The sequence below is a fragment of the Nelumbo nucifera genome, chromosome 6 (assembly GCF_055504915.1).
Source record: "Nelumbo nucifera cultivar China Antique chromosome 6, China Antique-T2T, whole genome shotgun sequence".
NCBI lineage: Eukaryota > Viridiplantae > Streptophyta > Magnoliopsida > Proteales > Nelumbonaceae > Nelumbo > Nelumbo nucifera.
In genome coordinates this window covers 64239030-64256062 of record NC_142654.1, presented here as the reverse complement: position 1 = coordinate 64256062, position 17033 = coordinate 64239030, and the positions used below count along the sequence as shown (strand labels likewise).

Below are 17033 nucleotides of genomic sequence, written 5' to 3'. Positions count from 1 at the left end.
CTGTGTGGGATTCTCTGTTTGTCCCAAAGAAATCCTGCGAAGCCGAGCAAACACTTCCTCAAGTGTAGGAAGGGTAGAGCCCCCCAATATTTGGGCCCTAACTGGTTCATACTCTGATTTCAACCCCACTAAAAACCTTGTGACATCTAGTTGTTCCCTCTGTTGTTGCTGAACCTTAACATCTGGAGTGAGAGGATGATAGACATTGAGTTCATTTCTGAGGTTCTTCATACTGGCATAGTACTCTTCTAGGGTTTTATTTCTTTGTTGCAGACCAAAGTACTCTTGATAGAGCTGATATACCCTTGTAGTATTATCTTGCCCAGAATACAGCTTCTTGGCATGTTCCCATATGTCCTTAATTGTATCTAAGAACATGAAGTTGGCACTTATTTTGGGTTCCATACTGTTCCATAGCCATGTCATGATTTGAGCATCCTCCTGTTCCCAATCATCAAACCCTGGAGAGTCAGCCGGTGGTTTATCTTCTTTCACATGCTTCACTTTTCTCTTTGCCTTGAGAAAAACTTCCACCGACTTGGCCCATGGAACATAGTCAGAGGAAACCAGCACACTAAGTTTCTGATCACTACAGCCATCTCCCATTGCTGCCATGATACTCTTTCAATGCTATCTCTAATCTGAATTCCCAATCACCAACAAGTGCTGTTGTCAAGGGTTTGATGTTCCAGAACCTACAACAGTCCCTAAACATAATGATAGATACACACGCCTTTGTTCTTATCAACACCACTACTGATTTCACAAAAAAACACAGACTACACCGACATTAATTCAGCACTTACTAACCACATGCAAGCTCTCTTACAACTACTCAACAAAGTTTGTGCATCACAAGCACCACCACACAACCATAGCTGTCACACACAATACAGACCCGCTTTAACGCTTTTAAGAGGGCACCACAAGACCAACAAAAAACTCAACTAGTACCATTGCATTACACCTTGCACCATTCGGCCACCTACAGTAGCAGCCCTTACACCATTTGGTCACTGTAAACACAGCCTGTTCTTGGAATTTTTCCAAGAACCAGGGCAACAACCAACCTAGTTCTCTAGGTTCTGATCAGTCCTCTCAAGTTCTTGAAGATTTTCAACCCAGAAATACCAACAGCACACAGAGGAGAGATAACCAACCTTTGTTTGAGAGCTTCAGCCACCCATTCACTATTGAAGTTGTTTTCTTAGGAAAGGAGGTTCTGTGCACCAGAAAAAAAAGAAGAGTTGTGATGTTTCAGGCCTGGGACGAACCACTTTTCTCCATTGACAGCCCAGAGAAGAAAATGAGAGAACTGAAGCACGAACTGAAGTTGTCAGGCTCTGATACCATGTTTCTACTGTTGCTATAGTAGTCTGAACCAGTAAGGAGAAGAAGAAAAAGGAGAAGAAGAAGAAGAAGAGAAGAAGAAGAAGATGAAAGAACTGTCGAACCTGATAGCTAAACCCTATCAATCGACCTCTTAATAGTGATTAGGCTCTAATTAAATGTACAAGGACTAAACTGTCCCTACTTAAGTATGGGACAGAGAACCTCTAATAAGACTGCCACATAAGCTCATAACTTAACCAAGGTGAGTTGACTAATCTACCCTTATTCGGCTAACTCTAACAATCACAAAAAAATGTCTCTTTTGTCTTCTTAATTTCCCTTTCCTTATCCCCTCCAACCTTAGATTTTGTTGCTACCAAGGCTACTTCTGTAGGCTGAAAAGATAGCATAACCTTCCTCCTACTCTCTTCATTATGAACCAATGAGTAGGCTTGAGATAAAGTCACTCTCTCCCTAGTGAGAAGTCGTTGTCTTATAATGTCAAAATCTGAGTTTAGACCAACTAAGAACTCAAATACTCTATTTGTTTCAATCAGTTTTCTATATGTTGTTGCATCCCTCTGGCTTTCCCATTCAATAGTTTCCAAGTGATCAATTTCATGCCAAAGGGATTTTAAAGTAGCAAAATACATTGAGACTAGCTTCTCCCCTTGCTTGAGGTTATTAACTTCACACTTCAGTTCATAAGCTCTAGCCACATTAAGAGGTTGAGAATAAGTCTCCTTCATGCTGTCCCAAATCTCCTTGGCTGTTTTTGCCCAAAGGAAGTTTCGGCTGATATGGCGCTGCATAGAGTTGCATAGCCAAGTCATCACCAAATAGTTCTCTTGAACCCATTTCGGATGAGATGTATTTTCCTTGGTTGGCTTCTTTGTGTCTTCGGTCACATAACCTTATTTACCTCTACCTCCAATGGCCATCATTGTTGATTGGTCCCACTCCAAGTAATTTGTTCCATCAAACCAGTAGTTGATCTAGACTATAAGCAGTCTGGAATTAAAAGAAAAAATGATGAAAAAATTGGAGAGAAGAGAAGAGAGGAAGAAAAGAAGTACACGAAGAAAGTTTAAGAAAAGAGAGAAAGTAGGTCATAGTTTCCGCCGACCCTCTCTTAGTATTTATAACTATTGGCTAACTGTAAAAGGGCTGAATTGCCATTAGTGCTTACATGGCAAATAGAACAAGAAATAACTAATAATAAAGCTGAAATAACTAACTGAAAATAACTACCAACTAACACTGTCATATCTAACAGAAATATTGCTGCCATACAAACACTGTTGGGACCACATCAGTGGGGTCCACATCAGTGTTCTTTACAAAACCTAACAATGGTAATCTGGAACGAGATTTCAGTCATGTTACCAGTCCCAAAAAATCCTTCCCCTTGTGTTTTTGACTCACTTCCAACCTTCTCCATACTATGTAGAGCACTAATTTTTTTTATCAATAACAGTGAAATTTTATTAATGATAAAATCAGGTTTACAAAGGGATGGAGCTAAAAAGTCTTAACTCCAGCTACCCAAGTGACTTTTTGACCATGCAGTGATTACAAAACAGCCCAGAATAATGTATCTCTATTTGCCCCTTGCCTAGCTAGACCATCAGCCAATGCATTTGCACTTCTCTTTATCCATGTACATCGAATTTCCATGTCCTTTTAGTCATTGTTGTATTTCCACACCATAGCACTGTCCTCTTTTAGCAATTTCACCACCACTTCAGAATCACCTTCTATAACCACCTTTTTTATATTCATTTCCTTGACCCTTTGAATCCCTTCAATATCTGCTAAAATCTCAGCCCTCAAGGAGTCACCCACCCAAATCGGCCCAGAGTACATGGCTAATAAGTTCCCTGTTTCATCCCTTATCACACCCCCAATTCCGAAAGGCCCTGGGTTCCCTATGCTGCTGCCATCGAAGTTCAGTTTAGTGAACCCAAGGGGTGGAGGAGTCCAGCAAACTTTTATTATCTTCCTACATAAACCTGAATCTGCAATCTCCTTCCAATTCCTTAACATCTCATCAACTGAGAATACTTTGAACAGCTCCAATGTTCTCAACCATTGTACCATCCTAATATGGATGATCTCCATGACTTCTTCCGCGTTTCTCTCTTTATTTGAGAAGATCCTTGAGTTCCTCTCCTCCCACACTGTCCAACAGACTGCAGCTCTACCACACCTCCACATGATTTTAGCCCTTTTAGTTGACCAATTAGGCATGGAGGAAAACAAGCTTGGAACATTCAAAGGGGGAGTCCACCTACATCCAAACAGAGAAGTAAACCATACCCAAATAGCTTTAACAAACTGATAAGATATTAGTAAATGATATCCAGACTCACCATCGGACTTACAGAGAACACACCAATGAGGAGACAAGCAGCTGTTGGGTCTTTTCCTTTGGAGTAGATCCCCTGTATTAACTCTTCCCAGGAAGGCCTCCCAACAAAAACCCCCAACCTTAGGAGGTATAGGTCGACACCACACTTCTTTAATAGGAAAAGAAGAACCAACCGGATGAGAGGGTAATAGTGCTTTGAGAAAAGAAGCACAAATGTATGAACCCGAGGGAGTTAGTGGCCAAATTCTGTTATCTGCTTTAGACGGCTCAATGAATACCCCTCCCAATAAAACTCCAAGAAGAAGACCAAAAGAGACTATTTTTCTGATGAAACACTAAGAAAAACAGTCTACCCCACCCAATAAATGTTTTAAAAACCAACCCGGAGGCCGAATCGCTTTTGCCTCCGGGTCGTGGGTCACTAGTTCAACCATCCAGGTCAAACGGGTCAGACTGTGCCACACCAGCACCCTATATATTTAAGTATACTTGAATAAATAAAGCAAAATAGATTTCTGTTTTACTGTAATTCAGGGAAAAGAAGAAAGAAAAAACAACTAGGCTTCGAAGAGAAGAGAAGAAGAAGAAGAGAAGAGAGAAGAAAGAAGAGAAAGAAAAAGGGGTTCGGTTGACTTAATCTGTCGCCCCATAAGATATTATATATATTAGTCTCCTTACAAGAGTAGGAGTTACTCTAATACACCTACTTAAAATAAAACACAAATAAGCAAGGATAAACATGGCCCAACCGGCCCAACTATAGGAAATAAAAAATAACAAAATAAATAAATAAGTGTGGGGCTGGAACCACACACTCTAGAAGGTATTAACTATCTCTACAAGTATATATATATAGAGAGAGTTATATTTTTTTTGCTGCAATTATATATAGTTATATACATACACATATACACATATACACATATATGTATATATGTGTGTGTGTGTGTAAATACATATTTTATTAATAAATAATGTACTTATATTCTACATGTAATATATGTATTATTTTATATTTTAATTCAGTTTCTAATTTTTTAACTTATAAAAAATATTAAAAACTGCGATTTGAGGTCAAAGAAGGATTTTTTTTGCAAAAATAGTGGGGCAAGGCACCTACTACGGTGCCTTGGGACGCATAGATCTCAAAAGGTTATCCAAAATCTAAAATAGATCACCCCAATTGGACATCAGAGTGCAAAGTTATAGACTCCAAAAGTTTGCATACACATTTAGTGTGCAACCCATGACCAGGTCGAACGGGTCAACGGTCCAACCGCCCAAGTTAGACAGTTTTTGACCAGTCAACGGTTTTGACCAATTCCTGGGTTTTACTAGAACCAGACCTAGAATCACAGCCCAACAGCCGGATGATGGTTTGAACTTCGAAAGGTTCAATCAGCCAAGTCAATGGCGAGTTGATTAGGGGTGCTCACGGTTCGGTTAACCAAACCATGAGCTAATTTTTTAAACCAAACTGATGCCACCGGCCAGGCCAGCAACCAAAACCAATCAATTAACTCAATTTTATATTTATATATATAATATAAATTCTATAAATATATAATTTATTTAATATATTATAAATAGACAATAAAAATATAATATATATTTATATAGGGCATAAAAATGTATATAAAATATATAGATAATATAATATATATTAAATATATATACCGGTCGGTTCAGTTAACCACTGGTTTTTCTTTTAGGTTAACCAAAAAACGAACTGATAGCATCAGTTTTTGCAAAACACTGACCCGATCAGTTCAGTTAACCAGATTTTTCGGTTCAGTTTTTCAGTTTTTGTTCAGCACCCCTACCCAGATAGCTAACACCAACATTAGGTAATGACCATTTAAATATATAGATAGAGTGAGTGAGTGAGTGAGTGAAAAGAATCATACTTCATCATCCTTATGTCCCAAAACTGGATTGATGAATCACATGTTGCTGCAACTGCATTCTGATCATGTGGATCCCATGCTCCACCAGAGAAGGAATGCAGCATACCAACAGTTTCCTGAGATTGTACCTAAGCTCCAAAAAAGATTATTAACATTCAGCATAAAGATAAAGAATCCGACTATGACATGGAAAAGCAGTTAGTGAACTTAAGGAAGGTCAAATTAATACTATGGATTGGAGAACTTGCTTGCTGATAAGAACATGATAGTTTGCATTGTTTTAAATTAAAACATGGGAAGAAAAGTTGCTTCATACAATCAGGTAAAATTGGCCAAACCTACTGACACCTCCAGAAGGTTCTGAATTTTGAAGAAAACAAGTTTCTCAAGAAAAATATCAAGGTAACAAAAGTTGCTCAGTTTCCAATAAAAAGGTTCTGGAGAGGTGGCATGAATTAATTCATAGGTCCATACATGCATGCATACACATTCCAGAGAAATGGCAGAAATTGAGTTATGTAAGTGTAAAATTCAAGCCTGATCATTGTGAAATAAGAAGGGATTGAAACAAAAAAATTGTAAAATGGAGATGAGGATAAAGAACTAATAATAGATGAGGAAGAAGAGAAAAGAATTTTCTGGTGAACACCCTGCAAATTCTGGAGAGGTGGTATGTACTGATCCATACATGCATGCACACAATCCAGAGAAATGACAGAAATTGAGTGATTCAAGTGCAAACTTCATGCCTAATCAGTGTTTGTGGCATTTACATCCATCTATACAAACGATACACATCTGTCTGCATCTAAAATGCTATAATAATTTAAACACTTCCACAGAAATTTTAACCAAGTGCAAATGCATGGAAACAGTTCTACTGTTTTGCTGTTAGCCAAGTACATTATAGAAGAAAGGCAAGTTGAGCCTACTTAAATGAGAAATCTATTTTTGATAAATACTTAAAATAAAATCTTAACAGAAAACTCCTAAAGTGATTTAATGATCAAGCATATCAGGATTTATTTCTTTTCTAAGCAGTTATGTCATGGGCAATTTGATCAGGGCATTAAGCTACTTTCCGGCCACTTAGAGTTGTTAACTTTTCATGCTCTCAAATAAATGGCCTCAAAATGAAAGCAAGGGTTAATATAAAGAAGTTTTCTTGGATCACAAATTCTGATGTCAAAGAGGCTTTTTTATAATAAATAGTAAAATTTTTCATGAAACCTTAAATGTTAAAGCCAATTGGTGACAAGACTTCACAACATAAGTCTAATATTCATTAATTAAAACAATAAAATAACCACCATCAAAGATTCCCAGAATCCACTCACAAGTCTTAAATATGAACATAAATTTGATCTTAATGACTGACTTCGTATCCTGTAAATTAAAGAAAGGGTAGAGGAAAAGGGTTGGTATGTAAGGTGGACCTAGAGAAAGCTTATGACATGGTTAATTGGGAAGTGCTACTTCAATTGTTAGAAAGGTTGGGCTTTGGAACTAAGTGGAGATCTTGGATCAGAGGATGTCTGAATTCTGCCCATTACTCAATTCTTATTAATGGAGTAGCAAGGGATTTCTTTCCGGCTGAGAGAGGAATTAGGCAAGGAGACCCCTTATCTCCCTTTCTCTTTACTGTAGTGGCTGAGGTGTTAAGTAGAATGGTGGCAAAAGCCGATTCCCAAGGGTTGTTCAGGGAGTGGAGGATAGGTAGAAATCAAGAGGCTGTTACCCACCTCCAATTTGCAGATGACACAATCTTCTTTTGTGAGGATGGTAACGAGGAAGGTGTGGTAAATCTAAAGAGGCTATTGGATAACTTTGTGGGGATAACAGGTTTAAGGATTAATTGGACCAAAACAGGCATCGTAGGGATCAAACTGGAGGAAGGGGAACTTAATAGATTCGCAAAGATTTTGAGGTGTGAGATTAAAAGTTGGCCAACTAGCTATTTGGGATTACCTTTAGGTGGTAATCCTAGGTCAGAAGATTTTTGGAAGCCTGTCATCGAAAGATTTGCTAGGAAGCTAGCTCTTTGGAGGAGGAACTACATCTCTCTTGGTGGAAGGATAACACTGATCAGACCCACGTTGGCAAACCTCCCTATTTACTTCCTCTCAACCTTTAGAATACCGTGTAGAGTGGCAAGGAGATTAGAAAAATACTTGAGAGATTTCCTTTGAGACCCAGGAGAGGAGAAGAAGGATCACTTGATTAATTGGGATCAAGTTAGAAAGCCCAAGGATAAAAGAGGTTTGGGAATAGGAAATATTTCACTTAGGAACTCAGCTCTGTCAGGAAAATGGTTGTGGAGATTCCCTTTTGAGAGAGATAGGCTATGGCACAAAGTCATTGCGAGTATTCATGGTTTGGATGGGAATGGTTAGGATGCAAAAGTCGCCCCTCATGCATCCTCTTGTTCTCCTTGGAAAGCTATTCATGAAATTTACCCAACTTTCCTTAATTCTATTCGGTTTGATGTGGGCCAGGGCAATAAAGTTCATTTCTGGAAGATCTTTGGGTGGGAGATAGTCCACTCAAAGACCTTTTCCCTGACCTTTACACTTTGTCAAACTTCAAAGGAAAACAATAAGTCTTTTGGGTAATCCTGGCCCAAGTGGGATCAATTGGAATCTGGGTTTCAGAAGGGGCCTAAGGGAAAATGAATGTGCATCCTTAATTCACTTGCTAGATCTACAAAAGAGGCCTTGATTGAATCAATACTGGTTAGAGTCGCTCAATGGCTGAAATCCTTAAGTATCTTCTCACATATATCCATTGATGATATCATTAGAAACTGGAAGATGGTGGCAGACTCACACGTCAATAAGTAGCCTGTTATCCCTATCTAGACCCCTCCTGAAAGAGGATTTATAAAGCTTAACTTTGACGACAGTAGCATGGGAAACCCAGGAAGGTCAGGAATTGGAGGTGTATTCAGGGATGAGGAGGGTAAAGTGTGTGCATTATTCTCAGGCCCAGTAGATGAAGGAGACTCACTAAGAGCGGAAGTAATGGCAGTCTTGGAAGGGGTGCAAAGGGCTAGAACCATGAATGCTAGAAAGCTAATCATTGAAGGGGATTCCAAACTAGTAGTGGCTTGGCTACTGGATGAGGAAAGTAGGATGTGGAAATATAATAATGAGAAGAAAAAAATCAGATGGATCACGAAGGACATGGAACTGAGAATACAGTGGGTGAAAAGAACAGCTAATTCAATGGCTGATGCACTAGCCAAGCAAGGGGTTGGGAGAATTCAAACATTTTGGGCTCAAATATAATTGTAATTATATCTAAAGTTAAAGGGGAGAGATAAGAGAGATTGTCTCTCTCTCTCACTTTCTCTTGTATTTTGTTTTTTAAATTCAATGAAGTAATCAGTTATTCATAAATAAAAAAATAAAAAAAAAAAATCACTTGTTGGATCTTCTAGGACAAGTTCTTTTGGACCCTTCCTTGGAAGATTCCAGAAGTTGGAAAGGCTCCACAGATGGCCTCTTCTCTTGTTCCTCTTTCTTTAATGTTCTTGCCTCACCTAGCAACCCGGCTGGGGACTTCCCTGTAAAAGAAATTTGGAGTAAGCCTATCCCCCAAAAATTCAAGCCTTCTGTTGGGAAATTTTCCTTGGCAAGGTTAATACGTGTGATATGCTGCAGAAAATAAGGCCTTTTGCTTGCCTTTCTCCTCACATGTGCTCCCTTTGTAAGGAAAGTGGTGAGACCTTGACACCTATTTTTATCTTGTTCTTTTGTGCATCATGTTTGGGATTCTTTTTGTCTTCTCTTTGGTTGCAGGTGGGTTTCCCCTCAAGATGTGGTAGGTCTTTTCAACCGAGACCATTTGAGACAATTAAAGAAAAGAGGGAAGGTTATGTGGAAAGATACAAAGGCAGCTATTTGTTGGGTGATATGGTAAGAAAGGAATAACAGAATAATTTTAGAAAAGAGTAGGTCCACGGAGGAGGTGATTGACACAATCAAAGTTAAAGTAGCCCGTTAGGTAAGCTCTTTGCATATCTTCCAAGAGTTCTCAGTCACGGACATTATAAGATCCTAGATAGAAGTATCACAATCTTCAAGAGTGAAAGAGAGATAAGGGCGGAATGGAAACCTCCAGATGGTAACAGAATTAAACTAAATTTTGATGAAAGTTCATTTGGAAATTCGGGACTGTCAGGTATCGGGGGAGTAATCAGAAATTCTGAAGGGAGGATATTAGCATTATTCTCTGGACCTTTTGGCATGGGCAACTCTCTAAAAGTTGAGGTAATGGCATTGCTACAAGGATTGAAGATAGCCAAGCAACTTGGAATGAGGCAAATTGAGGCTGAAGGGGTTTCCAAGGTGATCATCTCTTGGGCTAATGATAATAGAACTACTCCGTGGACCTTCAAACAAGTGATAACGGAAGTGGAAAAGGTTGCAAGGGAGGTAGAGGCAGAACTCAAATGGGTTAGAAGGAGTGCAAATGGGCTAGCTGATGATCTTGCTAAACAAGGGGCTTTGAGGCAACAATTGTTTTGGGCTGCATTGTAAAAGGGACAGAAATATGTAATCGTGTGGGACTTCTAGTTCCATACACAAAGTTGTAAAACTTCTTAAATCTAATTTCAAATAAAAGTTTCCTTTGATGATCAAAAAAAAAAAAACACCCAACCACGACTAAGAAGTTAATGTCAACCACAAATTTCCTTTCAACTTGTATTTTGTCTTCAAAAATATGCCTGTTTATTTCTTTTCATACACCCCAACACACTGCAAAAGGAATAACACTCAATAGAACCATAGCTTTGTTGTTTCTCATGATACTTGGCCTTAACAACAGTAAAAAGAAAACAACAAATAGACTCTGTCAAACTGCAAAAACTTAAAAGGTGCATCAAGTGGTCTAGGATTAAGATCCAATTCAAAGCAATCAACCAAGCAAAAAATCAACCCCTGAGTAACTACATTCATTTTTTTTCAGTATCTCATGTCCATCCATTGTTGCTTCGATATTATGACTTGATTGTAAACCTCTCATCCATACATTCTTTCTACCATCTTGTGTCTGACAATGTATGATCAATTTTAGCTGCCTCCAATCTTGCAAACAAAGTAGTACACACCTCCATTTCCCTATCCAATAACGATCATCTAAATCTCAGACACCAAACAATCTGCTCCCCCCTTTTTAAAGCATCGACTCATCCCAGTGTTTTTGGAACCCAGCCAATATAATCTTGGACAAATGTCATACAACAGTTGGGTTGCTCCATTGCAACCTGGGTGACCAGGGTTCAAATCTTGGAAACAGCGTCTCCGTATGTGCAGGGGTAAGGCTGCATGCATCGGTCCCTCCCCAGACCCCGCATTGGTGGGAGCCTCGTGCATTGAGCTGCCCTTTTAAATGCCACACCACTTCCCCTTCCCATACCATTCATCTCACCAAAATCTCATCTTACTCCCATCACAATATAAACTTCATATGACCTGCAAATTCTACATGAAACTTCATCATCCCCTTCAACACACACCCCATAGCATGAATTAGATGCCTCCCCAGTGTCCTACTTGAGTCTAACCACTGCAGTGCAAGGATCGCAAAATATGACCCCCTATACACAAAAGGCAAAACAACATGCAAATTAAATATGAAATCCCTCCTATTAGAATAACTATAGTTTTCAAATGTCAAATCCTAATTCATTAAAAAGCTACTACCAGTCAAATAAAAAAAAATAAAACAGAAAATGCCTTTTCATTAAAAAACCATATGATTTCTCTCATTCCACACACTCCAGCAAACCAAAAAGAAGCCAAGTTCCAAAGGATAATGCCTCTAATACCTGTTAATAATGTAGCTAATAAAGCAAAGCAGTAGGAACAAAAGAATATATCCAAGCAGAACCAAGAGAGAAGAAAAAGAAAGTCCAATGAAGCAGTAGTCCTAGATAGAAAGGGAAAATAACTAACCAGTTCATCCAAAATTTCAAACATAAGACATCTTTTTGGAGTTTGAACTCAAAATTTCCAAGGTTTTGATGACTAATTTTCAGCGCTTTATTGAGGAAATGATCTGCTACAAGTTGAAGGGGCTAGAAGAGTCAGGAGCAGACCAAGAAGGACTTGGGTGAAGTAGTAAGAAATTATTCAAGCACCCATAATTTTACAACGGAAATGGCACCAAACAGAATGGATTGGCAAAACAGGATTCGTATAGGTGGCCCCATATAGATGGACAGATGATATCAAGGAAGACTAATGGCCAATCATAGAAAGACTCAACTCTGAGGGAAACCCACCAACAACAGGAAATTCCATGGGTTACAATTTCCAATTTGACATTTCCTACACTGTATCATTATCCAAGTAATCATTTTCTACCTACATAATTACATGTCTTATTCTTTGACTTTCAGTGAAGATTAATATCAAAATTGATCTCTACAAAAGCAAGAAATAAAGTCGTAAATGCATGATGACTACATGCCACCATATAAAACCAAGACTCTCTAATAAGGCACATGTGTAACCAGCAGTTTCAGAAATTTACAACTTCAAATAAGAGTTGTGATACTCTAAAAACAGAAAGAGAGGAACAAGAAACCTTAAATGCAGCAATGCATTTGAGGGGAATTAATCATAGATAATTGTTATTGGATCACTGAATTCCCCTGTGGATCACACCTTTGCAGTCTTTTTTGCAGAATCCAATCTCCACAAGAAAATATTTCTTTCATCAATGCTAATCAACTTATCAGTCCTTCCAGATGGCCACCACAGAATGCTGTCAAACATAAAAACATTAAAAAGTAACAAGTTAGATAGTTGAAGATAAATGATTGCAAGAATCAGGAGATAATTCTTAATGTTAAGAAAATCAAAATGTTTATGGCAAATAGAAGGCCTTGTAATTTTATGGCATTAAATTTTATGTCCGAGTGCCTGGGTTTTCATGCACACGCACTCCCAGTTCCAAGCACTAAGAACAGAAGGAATTTATGCATCCATGCCATCCTGATCAATTTAATAGTAGACCTACAAGTCTACAACCAAAACCTGTTTCACTCACTAGGATAATGAAGACAGGAGAGATGATGTAGATGCAGTTGAGGATGGAGGGTGTGGAAGGAGTAAATGGTCTGCAGCATTAGGAAAAAAAAAGATGAGAGATATTCTGTGGAGGGGGTGGAAGGAGTAATCAAAATGCCACTTGGTGAACTGGAAGAAAATCTGCAGCTCCAGGGCTAATGGGGGTCTAGGGATCAGATCAGTGAAAGATGCCAACACCGCCTTGCTAGGGAACTGGTTATGGAGATTCAACGAGCAAGGATAGTCTGTTGAGAAGGTGTATCTAAATATGGATCTGGTAGCCGGGAGTGGGAAACAAAAGGAGTAAGATCTCTTTACGGGTGTTCAAATTGGAAGGCAATTCAGAAAATTCAGCCTCAGCTTTTGGAGGGTATAAAATACGAAGTAGGCAATGGTCAGAAGGTGCTTTTTTGGAAGGACTACTGGTGTGGGGATGGCCCTCTAATGGCCTTATTCCCTGATCTGTTTGAAATTTCTGTAAACAAGAATGCAACAGTGGCTGATTGTTTGGAGAGGAAAAATGGACATTGTACTTGGAACCCTCAATTCAGGAGGAATTTAAATGATTGGGAGGTGGCTTCTTTGGTCAGCTTGCTTCAGATTCTATACAACTCAGAGATAACTGGAGTAGGAGAGGATAAAAGGAAATGGCTCTTTGAGAAATAGGGTTCTTTCTCTGTGAAATCTACTGGTGTGGGGATGGCCCTCTAATGGCCTTATTCCCTGATCTGTTTGAAATTTCTGTAAACAAGAATGCAACAGTGACTGATTGTTTGGAGAGGAAAAATGGACATTGTACTTGGAACCCTCAATTCAGGAGGAATTTAAATGATTGGGAGGTGGCTTCTTTGGTCAGCTTGCTTCAGATTCTATACAACTCAGAGATAACTGGGGTAGGAGAGGATAAAAGGAAATGGCTCTTTGAGAAATAGGGTTCTTTCTCTGTGAAATCTACAAGATCCTAACTAAGGAAAATCTGGCTATAAGAGGCAGATATTGCTTGCACTTTATGCAATGGAAATGTGGAGCCTTCTAGCCATTTGCTGATACACTGTGAGTTTACTTACTGGGTTTGGGTAAGACTGTTGGACTTGTTTGGCGGTAAATTATGCTTCCCGTCTGATGTGAAGGGATACATAGGGGCTTGATTCTCAGGAGGTTTAAGTAGGGCTTGAAAGGTAGCATGGAGCATCCTCCCTGCAGCAGTCTTCTGAGCAGTGTGGTGTGAAAGAAATACTAGAATCATTGAAGGGAGTCAGACATCAAAGGAAGAGGTTCTTAACAGGATTCTGGGGATGGTTCATTCGTGGTTGGCAAGTCACCCTTTATTCAGAAACAGACATACTTTTTCTTTTTTATCTTGATCATTTTTGTAAGGAGCTTATAGTTTTCTCTTTGTTCAGGGGTTTGGCTGTATTGCGCATATGTACATCCTCTGTATAGCTCCTTATTGTACAGGGGATCTATTGTATTTTGACTTTTTGATTTTAGTGAATTACTTTACCTTACAGTTTCAAAAAAAAACTACTATCCAAAATACAAAATTGCCAAATATTCAAGAAAGAAAGAGCCACTTTAGACTCTTTGACTCCTGCATCAACAGATCAAACAATTGAGTAATGGTAGATTATAAATGCTTTACTTTGACATGTAGGGAAAAAAATGTAAAACTAGCAGTGAGAAATTAACCATTTGATCTTGCAAGTATGGGCATCAAGGGATGCAAGTTGTTCCAGTTGTGGAGAATTTGATTGCCCATATAACTCCGGGATTTGCCAAACAGCTGCTCCATATGACTCACCTTCAACAAAATATAGCACCACGAAAACCACCATTATACCATCTATGTTAACACTTAGAATCCAAAGAAAAAAAAATAAAAAATAGAGGAGGAAATTATATTTACAACAAACAAATTAGGCTGAAAATTCAAAAAGAAGTTATATTGTTAATTAAACCCCATGCGGCAGTGGAATATTATGGTTAGGAGAAAAAACTTTTCTTTCTCGTCAAAATGATTACTGCAATCTAGTTTACAGATGTAGATCAAGGTCTAAACACTCCTTTACACTTTTACTTTGAAGTTCAATCAAATCGTAGAGAAGATTTAGAAATTTCATAATTATACTTTCAAGATTTCAAGCCAGTGAGCCATTTTAAGAGGGTACTTAAAACACATTGTCTCCTGGTTAAGGTTCAGCAATCAGAATCACAAACCTTTCTTCTCTTTTTCTTTTTTGATGGATAAACCAGAGCCATTAATATTGAGGTGCATATTGTGAAAAATGACATCTGGAATAAAAGGCAATGTTTGTATAAATCAAAAGGGGCATCCACAGTTCGACACAGCTTATAATAAAGTTGGGGATCATTAGCTCCTACGCTATTACAAGGCCACAAGCATTATCTGAAATTCTTCAGAATCAAACGAAAACGAATGTTCAAATGCCAACTCCAACAAAATCCCAAATATAGATGTTGCATCCCAGGAATGCATCCGGGAGAGATTTCCCGAATACGCCAGTAGTGACATGAACTAATACACCTAAAACCACATAAGGGAGCCATCGACCTCTATATAGCCCTAATCTGCTAAATTTGAATAGTACCATATAGTAGTTCATGCAATTACTTCAGGTGTCGGCCATGGAAAAGATCAAAAATAACCCCGGTTCACATAACACATTAAAATATGGGACACATGATATCGCAAGAAAGACTTCAATTGCTTACCAGATGAGAAAACGGTGGAGAAGATTCGGGGATTGTAGGGGCAGGAGGAGAGATCCCAGATCTCGTTAGGATGAGAAAACAAACCCTCGCAAATGAGCTCAGTTCCAGCCGAAGAAAGCCTGATCAAATGGACCTGTAATTTCACAAAGAACACAGACAGAAAAATAAATTATGCTAAATAAATTCTAATCTAAAGGAATTGAAAATGGATCTTGGCGGTAACTTAGTGAAAATGTGTCAAATTGCGGGGAAACGACGGGAAAACAAAAATACCTCGTTTTCCTCCTTGAGGCTGAGAGTACCGGCAATGAAGCTGGTGTGATCTGTATCTGCCTTGACATCTACAATGCATCTGGCCTGGAATAATTGTAGAAAAAAAGTAGTAGGGTTTAAGAGGAGCAAACCATTAATATTCAATAATGGTTCCTGAGAGTGAGAGATAAAATCATAAAACTGTTAGGGTTTTCGGATCACCTGGTATTTGAGACCATAACCGACGCCCGTTGATCCTCCCTGCATTCCTCAACAATGGCCTTTACCTTCCTTAGTTTAATTTCGCTCCTTTTGAAAAATGGATGGAATGCTCTTTTCAACTGTGGATGTTTAAAACCACGTTTTCTACCCAAAAAGGGATAAAAAACTTGCAACGTTTTTAAAAAAGAGTATTGCGACTCTTTTATCCTTCATTTTATTTTAAATTTTCAAAATCTACCGATCTCTCCTTCTGTGTCAACAGTTGAGTATAAAACCTGATTGACAAGGAAAAGGGAATCTCTCTCTAGCACAGGAAGGCCATTTCAAGGCAGATCACGTAAATACCCTAGTTTCATACTGGTTTTCTCATTCAATCCCCCCGAAAAAAAAATGTGTTGGGGAGGAGGGGGGCAGAAACCTTAAAAAGAAGTGCATATTCTATTAGTTTACCAGTCCCATTTTCATTATAGATATAGCTCTCAATATGTTTATGAAAAATTTTGATGAGTAAATTTAGTACGTCTATCATATTCACAAAATTTGAAAATAAATCAGGGGGTGTTGTATAGTGTGGATGATAAATTGGTGGGCGTGGACACCATACCCTATGGCATGAATCATTCTACACCATACCATAGTTCACAGTTGTTCTGAATCTGAATTGTGGACAAATTATGTGGACTAGATCAGTCTATACCCACAATGGCGTTTTGTAGGCGTGGTGCACATTTTGATTCCATGTATCTCATATACATTTATGAATGATATACACCAACATTTTAAAAAGTGACACGAAAATGGAACCGTTCTGGCCACCGGTTTTCGGGTTGACGGTTCGATCGTCTAGTTTGAATGGGCGGCCTGTTTTGACAAACAAATTAAAAAAATAAAAAAAAAACAGTAAAAATCCGTTGAACGGGTCGATAAGTTAATGGTTTGATTGCTCGGGTCAACAGGTTGTTGACTTTTTCAACGGGTTTTGGCCAAAAACCAAGTTTGGGGTAAAACAGAACCACTTGCTTGGATGATTCCTGGGTCAAACGGTCCGACTGTCTGGGTCAACGGTAGTTCGAAAACCTTGATCTACACAGTTAATCATAATTATCTAATTTTTGCATTTTCTATGATAAATATATT

At 38.5% G+C, this 17033-nt stretch overlaps 1 protein-coding gene across 2 annotated transcripts in view; it reads right to left on the bottom strand.

Moving 5' to 3' along the window:
- The window catches only part of LOC104587104 (WD repeat-containing protein DWA2), a 37818-nt gene extending 21398 nt beyond the window's left edge, over window positions 1-16420 (bottom strand). For both annotated transcript variants that reach the window (XM_010244559.3, XM_010244560.3), the window contains exons 1-6: window positions 15897-16420; window positions 15696-15779; window positions 15423-15555; window positions 14379-14490; window positions 12285-12384; window positions 5611-5738 (exon numbers count right to left, since the gene is read on the bottom strand). In XM_010244559.3, the coding sequence (XP_010242861.1) occupies window positions 5611-5738; window positions 12285-12384; window positions 14379-14490; window positions 15423-15555; window positions 15696-15779; window positions 15897-15941 (602 nt within the window). In that variant the 5' untranslated portion in view covers window positions 15942-16420. The remainder of the gene's footprint in view (window positions 1-5610; window positions 5739-12284; window positions 12385-14378; window positions 14491-15422; window positions 15556-15695; window positions 15780-15896) is intronic.
- Window positions 16421-17033: the final 613 nt, after the last annotated feature.